The sequence below is a fragment of the Echinops telfairi genome, unplaced genomic scaffold (assembly GCF_000313985.2).
Source record: "Echinops telfairi isolate 266 unplaced genomic scaffold, ASM31398v2 ScPeMD7_2;HRSCAF=8, whole genome shotgun sequence".
Lineage (NCBI taxonomy): Eukaryota > Metazoa > Chordata > Mammalia > Afrosoricida > Tenrecidae > Echinops > Echinops telfairi.
Window position 1 is genome coordinate 66674537 of NW_022103898.1, and position 20488 is coordinate 66695024.

Below are 20488 nucleotides of genomic sequence, written 5' to 3' on the forward strand. Positions count from 1 at the left end.
AAACATTTTTAGATGAATAAAAATGAAATTATACTAAAACTTATGGAAGGCAATTAAAGCAGTGCTTAGAGGGAAATTTATAGCCATAAATGCCTACATTAAAAAATAATATATATAAGGAAAATTTCAAACTGAGGAAATAAAGATCTAAATAAAAAGAAAGAACATATTCATTAGTAGAAAATTTTAATATTAAGATGTCAGTTGTTCCCAACATGATCTATAGATTCAATGCAATCTAAATATAATCTCAGTAATGATAAATGAGAAACTAAATATAAAAAATTTGGTTATAAAGTTTATATAGAAAGGCAAAAGACTCAGATTATGCAACTTAGTTAATAATGAATCAATTTTGATTCATTAGTTATAACAAATGTAAGAGGGCTTCAGAATGTTTATGAAAAATTGAATTAAAAGATAATGGGATTTAAAAAACTCTTGTACAATGCAAGATGCGAATAGTAAAAAACTGTAAGGGTGAGAGCTTCAGGAGAGGTAAAATTATTCTAGAACTTCCTGTACAACCTCAACTTTTCTGTAAATTTTAAAGTGTCATAAAGTCTAAAATCTATTAAGAAGAAAAACCTCCAATCAGCATCCTAACATTTTACCTTAACACATTTAAAAATATAAAACTCAGACCAAACATAACGAAGAAACTAAAGTGATAGAATAGAGAAAATCAGTGAAACCAAAACTTGGTTCGCTGAAAAAATCAACAAAATTGAGAGACAGAGAGAAAACAGAGAAATGACTCAGATGATGAGCAGGAATGCAGACTGGCACTTACTACCAGCCACCCAGAAATAAAAAGGATTACACACGGCTCTAGTGTTGAACTGCTCTTGCATGCAGTGCAGAATTGCTCCTCAGCGGTCCCAAAGCTGAATGCTCCCAGGAGCGGCCATCAGAGCTTTCTCCCAAAGGGAGTCAGCAGGTTCACGTCACCACCATTGCAGTCTGCAGCTCGGCACTTAACCACTGCACCGCTAGGAACACGTGTATTCCATCAAATTAGAAGTTTAGATGAAATGGATACATTCATACAAAGGCACAAATCATCAAAGCTGACTTACAGATAAAAACTCTGAAACCGTCACAGCAAGAATGAACGAGTGATCTGAATGAAACCCACAGACATGCTTCAGGTCAGAGAGCACCAATGGTGAATGTTAGGAAATAGTTAAGAATTAGTGCCAAGTCTACGTCTTCCAAACAAGGAAAAGAGGGGGCATTCCCCGTTCACTTTATGATGTCAGTATTAGGCTGACAGCAACACCAAGCAAACGACAGATCAATAAGACTGTTTACCTGATGACAAAAATCCTCCTCAACATTCCTGCAACTCAACTACCAAACCCAGACCAAACCCTCAAATTAACTCTGATTCATATAGATCACATAGGACAGAGCAAGGTTGTACATCATTTTCTTTTTTGTTTAAATCATTTTATTGGGGGCTTTTACAGCTCTTATCACAATCCATACATACAACCATTGTGTCCAGCACATTTGTACATATGTTGCCATCATCATTCTCTTTCGTTTTTAGGCATCATCATTTTCAAAACATTTTCTTTCTACTTGAGCCCTCAGTATCAGCTCATTTCCCCCCCTCCTCACCCTTCTGTCTCATAAATCCTTGATAAATTATAGTAAAAAAAATTATGTCTTACACGGACTGCTGTCTCCCTTCACCCACTTTTCTGTTGTCTTCCCCCTGGGAGAGTGTTATAGTAGATCGTTTTGATTGGTTCCCCTTTCTCCCACCACCTTCCCCTTCCCCTCCTGGCATCACTACCCTCTTTATTGGTCCTGAGGGGTTTGTCTGTCTTGGATTCCTTGTGTTGCGAGCTTTCATCTGTACCCGTGTACATCATGCTCTGGTACAAGTCTGTAAATCTTTATAGGAACAGACAGACTTATCTTTCTCCCCAGAGCAGTGGTGGGTTTGAAATGTGGAGTTTGTAATTAGCAGGACAATGTTTAACCCGATTATGGCACCAGGGCTCCTTAAACCAAATACAGTAACATACAAAACAGGATTTTATACTACGACCAAGTGGAATTCATTCCAGGAAAACAAGGATGGTTCAATGTAGGAAACTAAAATTATGAAATACGCATATTAATAGAAAAGACACAAATTACATGATTATCTCAACAGATAAAAATTACTTGACAAAACTCAGCACCCCTTCATGATAAAAATATTCAAGTAGAAATAGCTACAACATGCACCAATTGATGAAAGGATAAATGTAGCATACCCATATAATACCATCGAGAAACAAACAAAAAAAAAAAACTGAAGTAAAGTGAAATTGCTTGTGACGGCTCTTCTACATATAATCTTTATTCACTCTTACCCAGTAACTGGGTGGCAGCATGCCTGTAAGATGTAGCAAAATCTTATTGGGTTGTCAGTTTTCCCATCCCAGGAGGCATAAGGTCAGCCATCTCCGAAGCAGAAGAAAGACTCCTATGACGATCAGAAATGAAGGCCCATCTGCAGCTGCAGCATGGAGATCGAGACCGAGCGCGGGCTTCCGGGCCCAAAGAACAAGTACCGCTGAGTGCTGTTCGGAGGTTGGCTTGCAAACCGGGATGCCCTGCAGGCATTAATGGGTGCTAAAGGAGCTCTATGACACTATCCAAGAAGGGCAAAGGCCAAGGGACCTCCTGGTGGAGAAGCCAAGGACCACAGAGAAAAGTACCTGTTGGCATGACTGAGAAAAGATACTGCTGTGGATAAGTGTTTTCTGATCTGACTTGTTAAACTTCCCTAATATGCCCCCACAATCAGGCTGACTATGAGTTCTGTGAGTATCACAGGGGGTACGAGATCCACAAGCAGAATGCCTTGAAAGGATGGTTCGTGTCGGAATAGGGTAAAGGAGGGGGGAGGGTAGAGGCATGCCTGCCATCTGCCTCATAGAACCATTCTTGAGCAGATGTGGAGTTGGATTGTCCTTTGTGTAGCTGGTGGAGTCAGATGTAGCCCCCATGCCATTTCCACAGACATCTATGAATATGTGCTACAATATAGATAAAATTTGAAAAATGGAGTAAGTCAAAGTAGTCAGTAATAAAGCCAGTAATCATGTTTATGATTCCATTTATATGAACTGCCCGGAACAGGCAGATCCATAGTTAGAAAATAGGTAGGTGGTTATACAGTAGGGGCTAACTGCTCCATAGGAGAGCGGAGGCTGTCTACCCCTGTAGAGAGTGACAGCCGGAGACCCACAGGAGCAGCTTGACCCTGTCCTATGGGGTTCTATGAGTTGGAATCAACTCAACGGCATCGAGTTTAGTTTTTGGTTTAGAGTGGAACAGATGAGGAAATGGCAATCAAGGGCTATACTGTAGTTAAAGACTTCTTTTGGGGGGAAATAAAAAATGTTCTAAAATTAATTATGATGGTTACACAGCTCAGTGAATATACTAAGACCCATTGACCTATATACTTTAAAAGGCAAATTGTAATGACAGTGAGTTATATTATTATACATGAGATAAGACATTTGCCCCTACTGTCTAACAATAATAAAAATCTAAGATACTCAAAACGCTCGGAGATCTCCACCCCCACCTCCACCCTGCCCCTCAAATACAGTATGTTCCAAATTGATTCTCCCAGTATGGAAGGCATGGCCAAGAAGTACCAGGAAGGAATGCTGGTCGGGGCAATCCTGACGGATGACCACTCTGCGGAAGGCATGTAACACGTTAGGGTCCTGTAACACGTGACCCTAAAGTCAGCAGATGCAATCAGTTGATGTCTGTCATTGCTTCAATCCACTGGCCATGATCATCACAATGATCATGCCAGTTAATAAGCCGATATCCTAGAAAAGTGTATTTTTAAAGAACAAAGTTGCTTTGTAAAAATATATAACATCTTTTCCCCTCCAGTTACGTTCAGTGTTACTCCAATTCTCATGATGGCACATGTTGAAATCATCCAGGTTTCTTTGATTAAAATGTGTTTAAAACATCTAATACAAATCCTTTCCAATAAAACTCCACTGATAGACCTCTTCTTTTATCTCGCTGCTTCGAAGGTATGGTGTTTCGTTTGGTCTTGAACAGAAACAGGCAGAGTATACTTTGGAGTAGCCTGCAACAAACTTTAAGTTTCCTGATTCTTTGCTGAGCTAAAAAGCTGTCTGGGTGTTAAATTATTCAGTCTCATATTCTGAAGTCTGGAGGATACTTGTGGCGACGGCTGTCCCACCTGTTAGGGAACAGGAAGCAAACATAACGTTAATGGTGTGAAAAGAGACCTTCTGTAGTTGGAGGCTGGGGGCACAGTTTGCTACTGTTATACACTGCGCTGTTTACCACAAGGTCGGCAGTCCAAAACCCTTCAGGAGAAAATGAAGCTTTCTACTCCCATAAAGAGTTAGTCTTGAAATCCCACAGGGGCAGTTCTACCCTGTCCTCTGGGGTCACTATGAGTCGGATTCAACTCCACAGCAGTGAAAGACCCCTGTACTTCAGTGCTTTCTGACTGCTTCGGAAGCTGACATCTGATTTCCCCAGGGCTTCAAGACTCAAGCAGGCCCAAACGTGTGACTGCCACCTCCTTCCCGGATCAGGTTGCTTCTGCTCACCACAAGACGGTGCCCAGCTCCATGTCAATCACGTAGTTCAACAGAGTACCGTATATACTCGTGTATAAGCCGAGTTTTTTCAGCACATTGTTAATGTAGTTTTTGTGGTAAAACTAGGTGCCTTGGCTGATATTCGGGTTGGCTCAGACTCGAGTATATATGGTATGTGCTGAGTACCTGTGTTTAAATTCTCAGTGTGGTCAGTGCCCACCTCTGGCACTGGTCTGGCAGCCCAGTACAAAAGGAAAATGCCAGTCCCTTGTTTGAAATTTAAGAATTCCAAGATGGCAGCAACAGAGATGAAGCCAAGCATGGGGCCCTTCGAAGCCCAAGGTCCTGTCAGATAGCAGAGGCTGCATGCCCACGAAGCCAGCCCTGGGTGTGGTTAAGGCAAAACTGCAATTCCACCATCGCATTCTAGGGATTAATGAGGATTTCAAAGGACAAATCAATGGACCAGTGTAATCCCTGTGAAATTTCAACACCACAGAAAAATGCGACAAATAAGGACAAGTCACAAGACTTGTGGTGGGGTTGGATGTCATCCGGTCAACTCTGAGTCACAGCAGCATGGTGGAACTCAACCGCACTGCCTTCCAAGCTGTCATCTTTTAGCGGGTCAATCCAAGTCAAAAGTGATTGACAGCAATGGGCTTGGGTTTTAGGTGTTTAATCTTTATGGGGGCAGATTGTCAGGTCTTTTCTCCTGTGGAGTGGCTGGTGGATTTGACCTTTTGGTAAACAGATGTGTACTTTATCCACTGTGCCACTACATCCCCTGAACTGTGCTCCTCCATTTGTCCCACTAGAGGGCGGTCTCTCCTTGAGGGATTCTGCATGCTGTCCCTCTTTAGAAATCATGGTTTTATATGAAAAAGTTTAACCATGTTCATGAATGCTTTCTTCCAAAGAGACATTTGTGTCTTCCTTCTTCTGGGGAAGATGGGTGTGGCTAGACAAAAATAATACTAATAATAATCAAATCAAATTTTCAGCTTAAGGATTCCGCCCCCTCCCCCCCAACAAATCCAAAGGGATGATGGATAGGAAAGCACCACAGCTTTCCCTCAGGAAGGGATACAAGAGAACCCACTGTGGCTTTGGCACTTTGGGAGCAATGTGAATAGAGAGGTAACGTGGCCGGAATTGGTTATCGAGTCCCATCTTTCCCAAATGGCACAGCACAATGCACTGGAAAGTCTACGAGGAGGGAAACACAGAGAGCCACACTTGGCCTGCAGGCCTGTCGCTCTGAATTCTCACTCTCCCCATTTCCCAGGATTTCTGCGGAGGTCACGTCACAGGGTCCTGACCTGCCTTGTGAGAACTTACGGAGGGAACGCCATCATTATGCAGTGCCAACAGGCCATCGCAGGACTGTCCCTTTTTATGTTCACAGACCCTTCGCACGATTGGCTTCAGCCACAGAGGAAAAGCTTTGGCAGACTTAGAACTGACAATGGATCATTTAATCCATAATCCCCCATCTCATGTGCTCTAAAATATATAAGGTAATTTGTAGGAAAAGGCCCTCTCTTTGCAAAGCTTCTGCAAGAATTGACAGGTTTAATTACAAAGATGTTTTGCTGAGAAGTTCCGTATCAAAGGGCTGATCTGTGGGACTGAATAAAGTTCAAGGTCAGCAAGGATTCTACCACCTCCGAGGGAGGGGAACGTTTGACAGTATGACAGTTATGGTGCCTTGGTGGCATAGTGGTTGCACATTGGGCTGCTAACCGCAAGGTCAGCAGTTCAAAAGCACCAGCTGCTTCAAGGGAGAAAGACTAGGCTTTCTACTCCAACAAAGAGTTAGTCTCTTACTCTGTCCTACAGGGTGGGTATGAGTTGCTATCAGCTGGATGGCAGTGAGTTTTAAGAGTATGATTCTTTTAAATAATCACTTTTCCATAAAATCTGCTCCTCTGCCTCTTTCCCCAGTTTTCTGATTCAGTGGTACATAGGTACGTGGGCTGAGGCCCAAGACAGAAACCCAGGAGCCATCCACAGGCCCAACCTACCAGGTCCCCGAGTCCCATCGAGCCTGCTCCTCAGCATCTCCTCTCCCTGTGACTACCCAAGGTGAAAGCCGACTCACGTTGTCCAGCCCACTGAAATCACCTCACTGCTGGTCTCTCCTCACCCACACGCCACCCGTCTACAGCTAGGGTCGCCTATATGCATTTCAAGTCTGATCAGTTCACCCAACACAAAACTCCTAAACCCACTGCCACCAAGTTGATTCCTACTCAGAGACCCCATATAGGGGTTCCAAGGCTGTAACTCTTCACAGGAGCAGACAGCCTCATCTTTCTCCGTTGGAGCGGTTGGTGGGTTTGAACCACTGCTTCAACTGTGCTTGGATGCAATCAGAAGTAAGGCTGGTCTCTTTAGAAGGGCATTTCTCTATCCTTCTTGACTGTTCCTGTGTCCTTGACCCTACAACCTCGCTCCCATAACTTCCCATCTGCACTGTGTCCCAGTCCCGGTCCTACACTTGCAGTTGTCGATGATGCCAATCTCTTGTGTGCTATACCCTTCTGGCAGACACTCTTAGAATGGGGTTTCTCAGAGCGGGCCCCTGGAGGGCACAGGAATGAGGGAGGACGGCCTCCACAAGCAGATGCCTACACTTGACCCTGGATTACAAGCTAGCCTGAAAACGTTGATTGGCACCAGGGAGCAGAGTAATTTGTTTCCCCCCACTGAAAAGCGAGCAATAGGCGGTAGGCCAAATAAGGTTGGAAGCCTGTGTTGGAAGCCTATGTCTTAAGAGTATGAAGTGGGAACAAGGACGGCAGAGAAGGAGGGTGCAGGTTGACCAAGAAGTTTCTGGAACTTTACTCTCATCACTGATGGGGCACCCCAAGTGGCAGCCCTAGCACTGTACCATGAGGGACAGCGCTCCCCTTAGCAGGGCAGAGCAAAGGGCAAGTGTGACAGAGAAGGCAGGGCAGCCCGTCTGTACAACTACGGGGTCCTCTATGCGCACACTGAAGTTTGCAGGACATAAGCATGCCATCACTCCTACCATGCGAACTTTGCTTGGGCTTTCATCCACGTGCACAGCACAGGTTCTTTTGAACCCGTGTGCTTTTGACGGGCTCTCGTCTGTATCCATCTCCTGCCATGAAGGTGAGCGCCATCCGTCAGCAAAAGCGAACACGCAGTCACTGGACATCGAGGCCCTGCTCGGGGCGGCGCCGTCGGCAGGGTGCGGGGACGCCGTCAGCGGTGTGCAGGCCCCTCCACCCTCCCCGGAGCTGCTGGGCTGGGACGGAGACTGGGTTGGAGACGCACGGCTCATGGCGAGCAGATTGCTTTGCAAGAAGTGTTTCAGGCGTGTTTTTCTGGGGACGCTGTTTCTCCTGATGGCACGCCGCAGCTGCGACTCCTCTGCAATGACGTACACTCTGGAGCGGCCCCTGGTCACCGCCGTGTACACGTGCTGCCAGTGCTGGCGGCCCGCCTTCCCCACCACGTACACGACTGTCTGCTCCTCGGAGCCCTGGGGAGGAGGAGGAGGAGGAGGAGGTCACACTGGGTACAGGCGTTAACACTGGGCACGAGGCCCTGTGCTACGGGCGGACGGTGGACAGAGGGAAGGACGGACGGTGGAAAGATGGAAACTAGAAGCTCCGCAGGGACGTCATCACCACTTCCCTCCAGCCCGCGTGTCAGCGCACGGACGCACGGCAGATCGCGCTTTATTCCGTGCCCAGGACCCACACTGATGCTTCCAAAGTCAAGCTCATGTCCACTCACAGCTGGCCTTTTAAGGATGCCACGCGGCGATGAGAATATCATTATACAGGATTCATGTGTCTTGTTATCGAAACAGAAAAAAAACATGTTCCAGATATCTAATATAAGGAGAATAAACAAGTAAACTTGTATTACACACACACACTCACTAACACACACGAGGGGGGTTAAATCATTTGTGGGAAATGGAATTGGATAATAGTTTTCCATTACTTTTCTGAAGCCCTCCTATATGACTTTGCAAGTGTCCAAGATGCCTTAAAGTGTAACAAGTGTTTTAAAACCAGATGCAGAATCAGCTGCAAAACATGGTCATAACTTTAACACAAAATAAAGTACATCAAAATATGACCATTAGCCAAGCAATACAAAGCAACAGTCATCCCCCAGAAGGATATGAAACTGTCCCAAAATTTTAACAAAACTATCTTCAAGTGGTGGGCAAATAAGGCCCTTTCCTCAGGCACAAAATTTGAAGGGGATAAATGTTATATGTCAACTATTCCACCATAAGCTGGTATTTTATTTTTAATTTTAGAAAATGCAAAAAAGGGAGTGTAAATTATTTTCTGAACCTGCTTAGGAAGTAAATGTATTTAAATACTCCAGTGGAAACTTGGAATTCTTTTGTTTTGCAGTGAGAATCAAATCCCACAGTGTCCACCAAATAAGATTACATAAAAAATGGATGCAAAAGTCAACAAACAACTTTGAACTTAAAAAAAATTTTTTGAAAGAAATGGGAATGAAAAAAGAAAACAAAAAAAAATCTCAGTAATCAAGGTAATCACATCTTACACAATTAAAAAAACAACAAAAATGAAAAAAAGGGGGAAAAATGAACAAAAGACCAATATTTCAAATAAAGACAGGATCTATCAGGAAGGAGCCAGGTCCTGCTGGCCACCCTGGAAAGTCAAATAGAAGGTCACTTCTCATCCTGACCCTGCCTGACCCCGGGGGGAAGAGGAGGCTGAGAGAATGACCCTTTCCTTAACTGACGGTCAACAGCTCCATTCCTCAGAAGACAAAGCGCTCTTAAGTACACAGAGCCGAAGATTCATGTCCATATTATTTTTGTGCATTTTATTTCCCAACTGGGGCGGGGGGCATAATATGGCAATAAAAAGCAGCAGAATGCACTCTACGCCAAGCAATTTAAATAATTTCACCAATTCCACTCCTACCTGGAATGTGTGAATAGTTCTTGCCCATGAATGTCGTATGCGACAAAATTGCATTAGTTTTCTAAAATCCACGGTGACTTCCAAGCCAGCGTAATTATTAATGGTCAGATATCTTCTCTTTCCAATAGTCAGATCAGTCTTATCCTGTTGCCAAAACGAAGTGCGATTATTCTCCACGTCTTTACAGAGTCACACAGTAAAGAGACATGATCTCAGGTTCGAACATAAAATGCAGCCCCCTTCTAAGTAAGATACCACGTATATTCACGACGATGGTTAAGAATTTCAAAACACTAACCAGATCTATAGGTAAACTCAAGCTGCGGCTCTACCTGCGCCTAAAACTATTTTAATAGACACAAATAAAAGCTTTAGTTCCTGAAAGTTAAGCTTTAATAGCCACTCCCTGAAGGATGGGCAGCTGTGTTTCCGGATCCTGAAGCCTGTGTATTTCACTGTTTGTCCTGAGAGTGTAAGTCTCCATCTCTGCAGGAAAATCCCTGCTCTTCACTCCCAGCTTTTAATGAAGACGGTGAGGGCAGTGCCGGGGTACACTGGCACAATGAGAACAAAAGCAAGGTGACCACTGCTTTGGCACTCCATATTTCAGCAGCAACCAAGGAGATGAAAGCCTAGCAAATATAGTGTTTCATCTGGGCCTTGTTTTTCTGTAACTCGCCCACTTCAAGATTGGTAAAGACATCTCTTCACAAACTCTCCCAGAAAATATACGAGGACGCTTTTAAAATACATTTGATGAAGCCAATATTATTCTCACACACACACACACAAGGTAAGATATTACAAGAAAACTGCCCTGGTGGTTTAGTGGGTTATGTGTTTGGCTGCTAACCTCAAGGCTGGCAGTCCGGCTCTGTCTTAGAGGGCTGTTATGGGCTAGAAGGAACCCTGGTGGTATCCTGGGTTGTACCCTGGGCTGCTAACTGCAAGGTCAGTGGTTTAAAACCACCAATATCTCTGAGGGAGAAAGACGAGGCTTTCTGCTCCCATACAGACTTGATAATCTCAGAAAGCCACAGGGGCAGTTCTACCCTGTTCTAAGGAGCCACTGTGAGTTAGAACTGGCTTAAAGACAGCGAGTGTTTCAGTGTCGGACGCAACTCTGTGGCAGTGACTGCTTTGGTTTGGATACAGAAAGATCTTTCGTGAACAGGATGCAGAAATCCTTCACGAATACAAGAAGAATGCTAACGCTGATAATGTTTCTCAATCAATCTTAGGACAATAAATATATATCTCCATAATAGATTTTTTAATAAAAGGTACTATTTTCCATTATCACTTACTTCTGTTATGAAAAATATTTCTCCATTGCATAGTCGAATATCGCTTTCAAAGTTGCCCTTTTTATTTTTAGCAAAATCACGAGAGGTGCCACCCAGGTCTTCACTTGGGGACCGATCTTCAGAGGCATTCTCAGGGAGTAAGTCAGAGAGATAGGCATTCCTGGTACAACAAATTTTATCACCAACTCCAAACACAAGTCTATTCTGATGGTCTCTGGGTGAAAAAAATGAAGGTATGGCATCAAACTTTGGAAAATCTCAATGTCATGTTGTTTAAACACTCAGGCCAATCCAGCTCTCAAAATAATTCACCCATTCTTTCTACTTTCCTAAGGTCAAAGAGAAATCATGTCCCCATAAGCTGCTGTCCGATTGCTTCCTTTCAGCCCCTTAAGCCCAGTGTTATTTCTCAACTGGTCTGGATCGTTTCCCCTGGAAGTATGTGTGCTGGAAACCCGAACCTCTGTAATCCCATTTGGGCACGAGCTTGCTGTTATTTTAATGAGGCAGGATTGGTGTAGAGCACGGTTTGCGTTACTTTCTTACGAGAGATGAAAAGAGCAGATGAGGCGGACAGAAGGATGAGAGCTGGAAGCCACGAGCAGACTGCAGGAGCACACACTCAGATGAGACAAGGAAGGGCCTTCCTCCAGGGCCGACCGAATGAGAGCGCCGAGAGCCCGCACGGAATTCTGCCTTCCAGTCTCCAAAACTGTGAGGGGTATCTTTGCTTGCTGAGACCATCAGCAACACTACATAACCAGACACCAACCTAACGTTTTCATGTGAGACATTTTGACAGCACTACTAAATTACTCTTGGCCCAATATTCTAAAAGTTACCGAAACCCCTACCGATTCTCTTTTAAATTCATCGTCTCCTCTACAATGTCTTTCGCGTGCTCATTTATCTCTTGGCTGTTGTCATCTTTTGTCCTGTTCTCGCTCCACTCTAATCCAGCCTCCACACCACCTGTGGAGGTGTGCACACAGATCTGAACATGCCACCACTACGTCTGAAAAATCAACATTGTCAGCAGGCCATGACCGCAGTGCCTGAGCCTAGCCTCTTTCCACGGTGCCTAGCTTGCGTGGGCGGCCTTCCACTATAGCCAAACAGGTTTTCTGGCCCTTAGAGAAAAAGAAAAAAAATGTAACTTGTCTTTATGAATTGCTCGGTGCAATGCAGTGAATTGTTTATTATGACTCTTCTAGCCACAGCTTTTTTTTTTTTCCCCTGATGGGCCTGGGTAAGAAGGTGGGGGAAGATACTTAGACGATATCACGCAGCTGTGGGTGATTGTTCACATAGTTAACTGAGTTTCCCATCCTGCTTGGTAGAACATGAGCCGTCTCAGAAGCAGCATGTGGGGATTACCCCAGCAGCCAAAGAGGGGAGCCAGGGGCAATACACATCCTCTGAACTCTGAGATCCCATGCATTGGACCTCCTTGACACAGGAGACAGAAGTGACACCTAGGCAGTGGCGGAGGAGCAGCAGCGACTACGGAGCCATGAGACAGAGTGGTGGACATCCCTGGCCACAGAGTAAGTCAAGCTGAGTGTTGGGGGTCGGGGAGCTGGCTTGTGGAATAAGGTGCCTCTGGTTGCTGAATTAGGGGAGCTGGGTTTGCTGACCCTTGGTGCCAGAGCTGAGGTTTACGGTAGCGTGGCACACCCTGTGGGCATTTATTGGCATCCCTGAAAGAACTTTGTAACACTGCCTGAGCAGGGTCAAGGCTAGGCCAAGTGTCTGGGGACCAGAGTAAGGCCATGCCAAGTGGCTGTGGGGCACAGCCGAGAACAAATGGTCCGGACAGAACTGTGTCCTGAGCATTCCTCCCAAACCTGTAACCTGTTAACTTCCCTAAAAAAATCCCCTTAATCATGAGTATCATCTGTGAGTTGTGTGTGGCCACTACAATGAACTCTTGAACCCAGCCACTGGAGGGAGCGCTGGTGTCAGAGTAGAATAGAAATGGAGGAGGGATGGAGGGTAGAGGAGGGATGTCCGATCTCTCAGCCTTGGGAGCCGGAGGAGGTCAGATATAGCCCCATGCTTCCCCTGGGGGCGTCTCTAATTCATCTTTCAGGACCAAGCTCCATTGTGATTTCCTTATAAAACCCTTCTGGACACCCGTGCCCAGTGGAAGGAGCACGCCTTCATCCTTGTTCCCACAGCCCTTGTGCAGCTCTCCACTGACAGGAGAACAGCGCATGTTGACTGAAAGCTGGTGACATGCAGTGAGTGTGCCAACTGCTTCGCGTGTGCATATTATTTCATTTGCTCTGACTACAACTCTGTGAAGCGGGGAAACTGGACTCACATTCTCTTTTCCATGTGTGTGGAAGCTGACGCTTAGAGAGGTGACGGTGTCTGCCCACACTCCCCTTTGTGAGGACCCAGACTGTGTGGCCTTTCAACCGGGTGTTCAGCTCCTTGACACAGTCGGCGGGTGAGGAGTTCCTACTGTATTCTGCAGGCTGCTGGGTTCTCTGAACTCAGCAAACAGGAGGTGTGTGTGAGTGCCGGGGGAATGAGTACCTTTCTGTGGTGTGAGCGCCTACTCACACCCACCTTTCTCTAAGGGATGCTCACAAAGGTGTGTTTCCGGCCAGCAGCCTGCAGATAAGGTTCTCAGAAGCACCAGTTACAAACCGCAGGTTTTACAACTCCCCTGCTTGCTCCAAGCTCCTCTTGGGGATGCTAGAGTTGGCCAGCTTGGAAACCACCGAGATTTTACTCCTCCATCCTCCTCTCACTACACTGACATTGCTGAGGTCAATCTGTCTAGAGACCAATATTGCATGGAAGGAGCCCTGCTGGCGCTGTGGGTTAAGCATTTATGCTGCTAACTGCAAGGCCGCAGGTTCAAACCCACCAGCTGCTTGCTCTGTGGGAAAAAGAAGAGATTGCTTCCCGAAGGAATGAAAACTGGAAACCCGGAGGAAGGAATGGCATGAGCAATGAGATGTTAAGGGGATTGAAATGGCTGGGTGGGAGAAAAATGAGCATTTGGTTGAATGTAAAACTGATCATCTGAGCTCTAAACATTGAACTAATGCACAATACAAAGTTAAAAACAAACTGTTACAGTACAATGACATATTTTTAAAAAAAAGATTTAGGGCCTCAGACACCCTACACAGGCTCGATGTGAGCGGGAGCCGACCCCAGGGCAGTGGGTTCCATATTCAAATTGATGAGATACTTAAACTAACTCTACAAAAGAGATAGGTGGGGGGGCGAAGGGGGGTGCGATTTCATCTATGTGGCTCCAGTACACAAATTTCAGAGAAAACACAAGACAAGAACCAGCAAAGCAAGGAAGGGCTGCCCTTAGTGTTCCCGTGTTGCTAAAGTACTCACTTGATCATGTGGCCTGTGTAGTGCTTACAACAGCAGTGGTTGATTACATCGCAGTCTTGCCTGAAACACATGAACATGCAAGGTCACCACAGTGGAACCTGCTGCGTGTTGTTTTGTGATCAGCAATGATGATACCGATGAGTCCATGCAAAAAGCTTCCGGGCCCTTCCGCCATGAAACAAGTCTTCTGCAGTCTTTATGTGAACATAAAGCTTTTTGTCCCGGTCACATTTCTTGTGAGTTTGCAAATAGAATGGAGATAGAGCGAGAGCCCTGTCGGGAAATGCTCCCTGCCACACTAACAAAAGGTTCAGTTCTACGATTCATAAGATAGATTAAAAACTTTAAGTTATTATAAATGCTTTACCTTCTAAATGCAATAAATTGGGAAGTCCTATCAGTTTTCAGGTCCTTTTCTTGGAGTAAAGTTCCAACCACAGAATATAAACCTGAGGATTCAAGAGAAAAAGGTTAAGACATAGTCACCAAATTCCAACATGGTTTCTTTTCTATTTTATTTTTTAATCATTTTATTAGGGGCTCATACAGCTCTTTTCATAATACATACATACATTGTATCAAACACATTTGTACATTTGTTGCCATCATCATTTTCAAAACATTTGCTTTCTACTTGAGCCCTTGGTATCAGCTCTTCTATTTTTCCCCTCCTTCCCCCACCCTCCCTCCCTCATGAACCCTTAATAATTTATCTTTTTTTTTTTTCACGTCTTACACTGACTGATGTCTCCCTTCACCCACTTTTCTGTTGTCCATCCCCCAGGGAGGGGGTTATTTGTAGATCATTGTGATCATTTTCCGCTTTCTCACCCCCACCTTCCCTTTCCCCTCCTAGTATCACTACTCTCATGATTGGTCCTGAGGGGTTAATCTGTCCTGGATTCCCTGTGTTTCCAGCCCATGTACATGCTCTGGTCTAGCTGGATCTGTAAGGCAGAATTGGGATCATGAAGTGGGGGGAAGGAAGCATTCAAGAACTAGAGGAAAGTTTCATGAGTGCTATTCTGCACCCTCACTGGCTCGTCTCTTCCTTGTGACCCTTCTGTAAGGGTATGTCCAATTGTCTACAAATGGGCTTTGGGTCTCTACTCCGCACTCCCCCTCATGCACATTGATATGATTTTTTGTTCTGGGTCTTTGATGCCTGATACCTGATCCCATCGACACCTCGTGATCACACAGGCTGGTGTGCTTCTTCCATGTGTACTTTGTTGCTTCTCAGCTAGATGGTCACTTGTTTGTCTTCAAACCTTTAAGACCCCAGACTATCTTTTGATAGCAGGGCACCATCAGCTTTCTTCACCACATTTTCTATGCACCCATTTTGTCTTCAGCGATCATTTTGGAAAATTGAGCATCATGGAATGCCAGGTTAGTAGAACAAAGTGTTCTTGCATTGGGGGGGTACTTGAGTAGAGGCCTAATATCCATCTGATACCTTGATACTTAACACATTAACATATGAACATAGATCTATTTCCCTATTGTTATATGTAAATGTATTTACATATGTACATGACTGTATTTAGACCTCTATAAATGCCCTTTGCCTCCTAGTTCTTTCCTCTATTTCCTTTTACTTTCCTCTTGTCCCACTACCATGTTCGGCCTTCATTCAGGCTTCAGTAATTCCTCTGTTACATTGCCCTTGATCAAGCCCAACCAGGCCTCCTACACCCTCCTTGCCATCTATTTTAGATCACTTGTTCCCTTGTCCCTGGGGTTGTTAACACCTACTTCCTTTGCCCCGCCTCCCCCATATCCCCTCTGGGAAGTCTGTCCCATTATGTTCTCCTCCAGATTGTTTGTCCTGCCTATCTTATCTAGACAGACATGCAGATACAACAATAAGCACAAAAAAAACCAAACAACAAGGCAGAGCAAAGCAAAACAACAAAAGAAAACCAAAAACCCAAACAACAAAAGAAAAGTCTATAAATAGTTCCAGGTCTGTTTGTTGGCCTTTAGGCATGTTTTCTGGTCGAGTCAGATGGGGTGCCACGCCCTGGCCCCAAAGTCTATTTTTGGTATTCCCCAGGGACTTCATTGCTCTGCTCCCCTTGCTGCTCTTCCAACACTGCTTCTATGGAAAACCCCATTCAGAATCATTCCTGCCAAGAGGCCCATGAAAACATCTTACCAAATGGAATGCAAGATCCGTGGCAGAGCATCAAGCTCATTCCTAACATCAATCAAAACCATGGAAAAGAGAGTAAAGGGAAGGGGATCAGTCCCCAGTCACTCATCTCCTAAGTTGTTTATACCAAGAAACCCAACTTGGTGCTTCCGAATCAATTCCGACTCAGAGCGGCCCTACTGGGGCGCAGAACTGCTCGTAGGATTTCCAAGAGCAGATGGTCACATCTCTCTCTGAGCAGCAGGGGGTCTGACCACTGCCCTTCCATTAGCAGGAACTCTCAACTCCCCGCCACCTAGTGGATGCCAACTCACAGTGACCCTAGAGGACAAGGCAGAACTGCCCCCGTGGGTTTCCAAGGCTTAACTGTTTACAAGAGTAGAAAGCCCTATCCTTTCTCTTTCGGAGCAGCTGGTGATTTCGAACTGAAGCTTGACTGAATCTTCACGATAACTGTAAGACATAGTTCACATCAAACCCAGGGCTGAGAGCTGGCACTGACCATGATAAAATGCTGAGCTATTTCTTTATGGGTTAGAATATAGTCACTCACCCAAAAGCCCCAACACCACAAGCCCCACCCAGCCATCTCTTTCCTTCCCTGAGGATCTCAAGCATGATGAAATCACTAGAAGGCTGACCCTGGCACAGCAGGGGCGTCTTTACCAACAGTGCCCATGCCCAACCCGTTACAGTCTTTACCAACTCCACCGCCATGCAGCCACCTCTCTCCTCTCTCTCTCTCTCTCTCTCTATATATATATATATAATTATATATAGAGATATATATAATTGTAACACATGATGGTATATATATATATACACCATCATGTGTTATAATTATTCTCCACAGGGTAGCAGGGGCTGGTTTTGAGGTCAATTGCCACACTTTCTTCCACAGCCCTCCTTCTAGGTAGACTGGACCCCAGCCGGCGCTGGGGTCAGCAACGGAGTGCGTCAGGGCCTGCACCTCCTAGGGCCTGCACGTGGTTTGGCCACTGCCATGACATCCCTGTAGTGATTATGAAGATGAAGGCACATGAAAGTGACCGTCACAGCCCAGAAGATTGACAGGGAAGGCATCCTCTTATAACGTCTCCTATCTGGTGAGAGCAGTGAGACACAGAGAACCAGGCTTCCTCCGCGCCAGTGGTTCTCGACCTTCCTCACACTGCAACCCCTTAATGCAGTTCTTCATCTGGTGGTGACCCCCCAACCATAAAACTATTTTCGTTGCTACTTCATAACTTTGATTTTGCTACTGTTATGAATCAGGTGACCCCGGTGAAAGGGTTGTTTGACCCCCCCCAAAGGGGTCGCGACCCACAGGTTGAGAACCTCTGCTCTGGGCTCTATTAGCAAAGTTAAACAACAGGCATTTCTCACGAGAGAAAATACAACAACGTGGGCGAGAATGGCCCAGCCTTTTACGCCACCCCCTCCCACCCCCCTGTGGTGGATGAGCCCTGAGGAATGAGAGAAAGGCCCACCGCCTGGCAGTGCCAGGCTCTTGGGAACCTAAGTGAGCTGTTCTCCGGGCACCAAGGAAAGGGCGCCCCATGGAAAAGAGCGAGGATATACCTCGCTGCCGGCCACGTGGCTGGAGCAGGCACTCTAAAGGTCTTTCTTCTTTTGCACAGTGGGATGTGCTGGTCTACCCCTTGTTTATTTCACTCTCTCTGCATCTCGTCAGATTAATACCTACACTGTATTTCCCAGCTTCGATGATCCATGCTTTTTACACTCTTAACAATGCTGACATGCTAGCCACGCCATGAATCTGTGAATGTTTCCACCATGGGTGTAACTTACTCAAACGCTTACCTAGTTATTAAAGTATTCTATGGCTTTCTGGCCCAAGCCTAAGAGGCACAGAGTGTGTTACATGCTGGGCTAACAGGAAGATTCGGGGTTCAAACACGCCAGCAGGGTTGCTGCTCTGGAGCAAGAAGTGGGGGCAGTTCTAGTCTGTCCTGGATAGTGATTATGAGCTGGAATCAACCCGAGGGCAACAAGTTTGGGTTTGAGCTCTTTGGTCATTAATGGAAAGAACCTGTTTTGAGCACAGGAAGGAGAGTTACTTCAGCCTCTCTCCTTCAGCGGTAAGGAGCCAGGGTCACGGAGTCGGCTCCAACTCGTGGCCGGCTCACGGTGTCAAAGAAGAACTGGCTTCACTGGGTTTTCAAAGGCTAAGTTCTCAGAAGCCACCAGGCCTTTCTTCCAAGGCACCGGTGGTAGGCGCGGCCGGCCAGTCTTTGGGTTTGCAACCAGAAGCATCACCCTATGTACCACCCTGGGACTCCTCTGCTGTCATAATACCCATTATTAAGTAGGCTGTTGTGAGAAAGCATATTAGCCATTGATTATTTTGTGTGTTTATTATGTAACTTAATTATTATTGTTCTATAAATTTATGCCACAAAATAACATGCAGATCATCATCCAATCTGTATAAAATGAAACATGTACATGTGCACATACACACAAGACGCGTAATGGGACAAACACTAAGTGCTTACCATGTATGCATCTTTACTGGGGCTGCCTTTGGAGAAGAGGGGAGAAGGTTATGGGGGAACATTAATTGTTACTTTAAATACTTCTGTATAGTTTGACCTTTTAACAATTATTTATAAGTAAATTTTAAAACACACAAAGGTATGTTCCAGAACATTAGGTGTGTGATCCTATTTGTCTTAAAACAAAGAGCAAGTTAACACGGGAGCAAGTATGGAGGGAAGGGAGGTGTGACGGGGACAGATACAAAGGAGGGGAGATTTAAAGGGAAAGTTATGTGTGGTTGGCTCTCCACGTGGAGGGCAGCACGGGGAAGGATGCAGCCTTGAGAGCTCAAGCAGCCAAAAGGAATCCATGCAAATCATTGAGAACAACCCAAGCCATCGTTCCTGTCGAGTCCCACCCATGCCCAAACTACAGGACTGCGAGCGGCTGCCCCACAGGGCCCCGCAACGGATTCCTCCTTCCTTCTCCCCTGGCGTGCTGGTGGATGCACACCACTGACCTTCGGGGTGAGCCTCCGAGCACGTGACCACGGCCCCACCAGAGCTCCTCAAGTTTTATACTCCTTAGTCGGTCACTGCACTAGGAGTAAATACCCAAACCTACCAATGAGCATCGCTGGAGGTTTCATCCACTTAAATCAATGTCGCTGTACAGGTTCTTTAATAATGTCACTTATCCACACTAAAACTAACACATGCTGCCACATCCTGGATGAACTGTCAATAATGCTCCAAAAAGCAGTGGCACCACAAGTGGTGAAGTGCCCGGGCACAGGCCAGAGAGATGGAAAGATCCCCTTCCTCGTGTTCTTTCCGGACTCTGCCATCTTTTCAGCATTAACCCCCAGGATCAGCAGCACCGCGTGTCCATTCCATGAACCAGGACTCTGGCAAGGAAGCCTGAAATAGCCAGAGTCTGTGCGTGGGGAAACCTGCCAAGGAAGAGAACTCAAATGTTTCCACTACAGTGAGGGATAGAAAGGCTGTACCCAAGGTGGGAAACTCAGGTGGAACCCCTCTGACAGCCAGCCCTTCCGTTTCACAGGTGTACTCCACAGAGCAAAAGAGCCTGCTTTTCAAAGTGCTATTAAAACACACACACACACACACACACACACACACACACACACACGTTACCAATTCAGAGATGCTTTTCCTGACTATACTTGGATTCATAGAAAGGGTTACTTTGTTTTAGAGCAGTGATTCTCACCCTTCCTAATGCCGTGACCCTTTAATACAGTTCCTCATGTGGTGACGCCCCCAACCTTAAAATTATTTTCATTGCTACTTCATCACTGTCATTTTACTACTGTTATGAATCAGGCCAACACCGGGAAAGAGTCATTCGACCCCCAAAGGCGTCGCGACCCACAGGTTGAGGACCGCTGTTTTATTTTATTTTATTTTTTTTTAATTTATTGGTCACACAATGTTTTATTTAGAAGGCCTTCTGGACTATCCTGTAAATTTTTTTTTTCTTTTTTAACATTTTATTAGGGGCTCATACAACTGTTATCCCAATCCATACACACATCAATTGTGTAAAGCGCATTTGTAC

The 20488-nt window shown here is 45.5% G+C and overlaps 1 protein-coding gene across 1 annotated transcript in view; it reads right to left on the minus strand.

Annotated features, from left to right (window-relative positions):
• Positions 1 to 1930: 1930 nt before the first annotated feature.
• HELB (DNA helicase B) overlaps positions 1931 to 20488 on the minus strand; it is a 37082-nt gene continuing 18524 nt past the window's right edge. Inside the window, exons 7-12 of the mRNA XM_045288911.1 lie at positions 14615 to 14696; positions 14248 to 14307; positions 10879 to 11092; positions 9572 to 9715; positions 7651 to 8127; positions 1931 to 4243 (exon numbers count right to left, since the gene is read on the minus strand). Of these exons, the coding sequence (XP_045144846.1) occupies positions 4139 to 4243; positions 7651 to 8127; positions 9572 to 9715; positions 10879 to 11092; positions 14248 to 14307; positions 14615 to 14696 (1082 nt within the window). The 3' untranslated portion in view covers positions 1931 to 4138. The remainder of the gene's footprint in view (positions 4244 to 7650; positions 8128 to 9571; positions 9716 to 10878; positions 11093 to 14247; positions 14308 to 14614; positions 14697 to 20488) is intronic.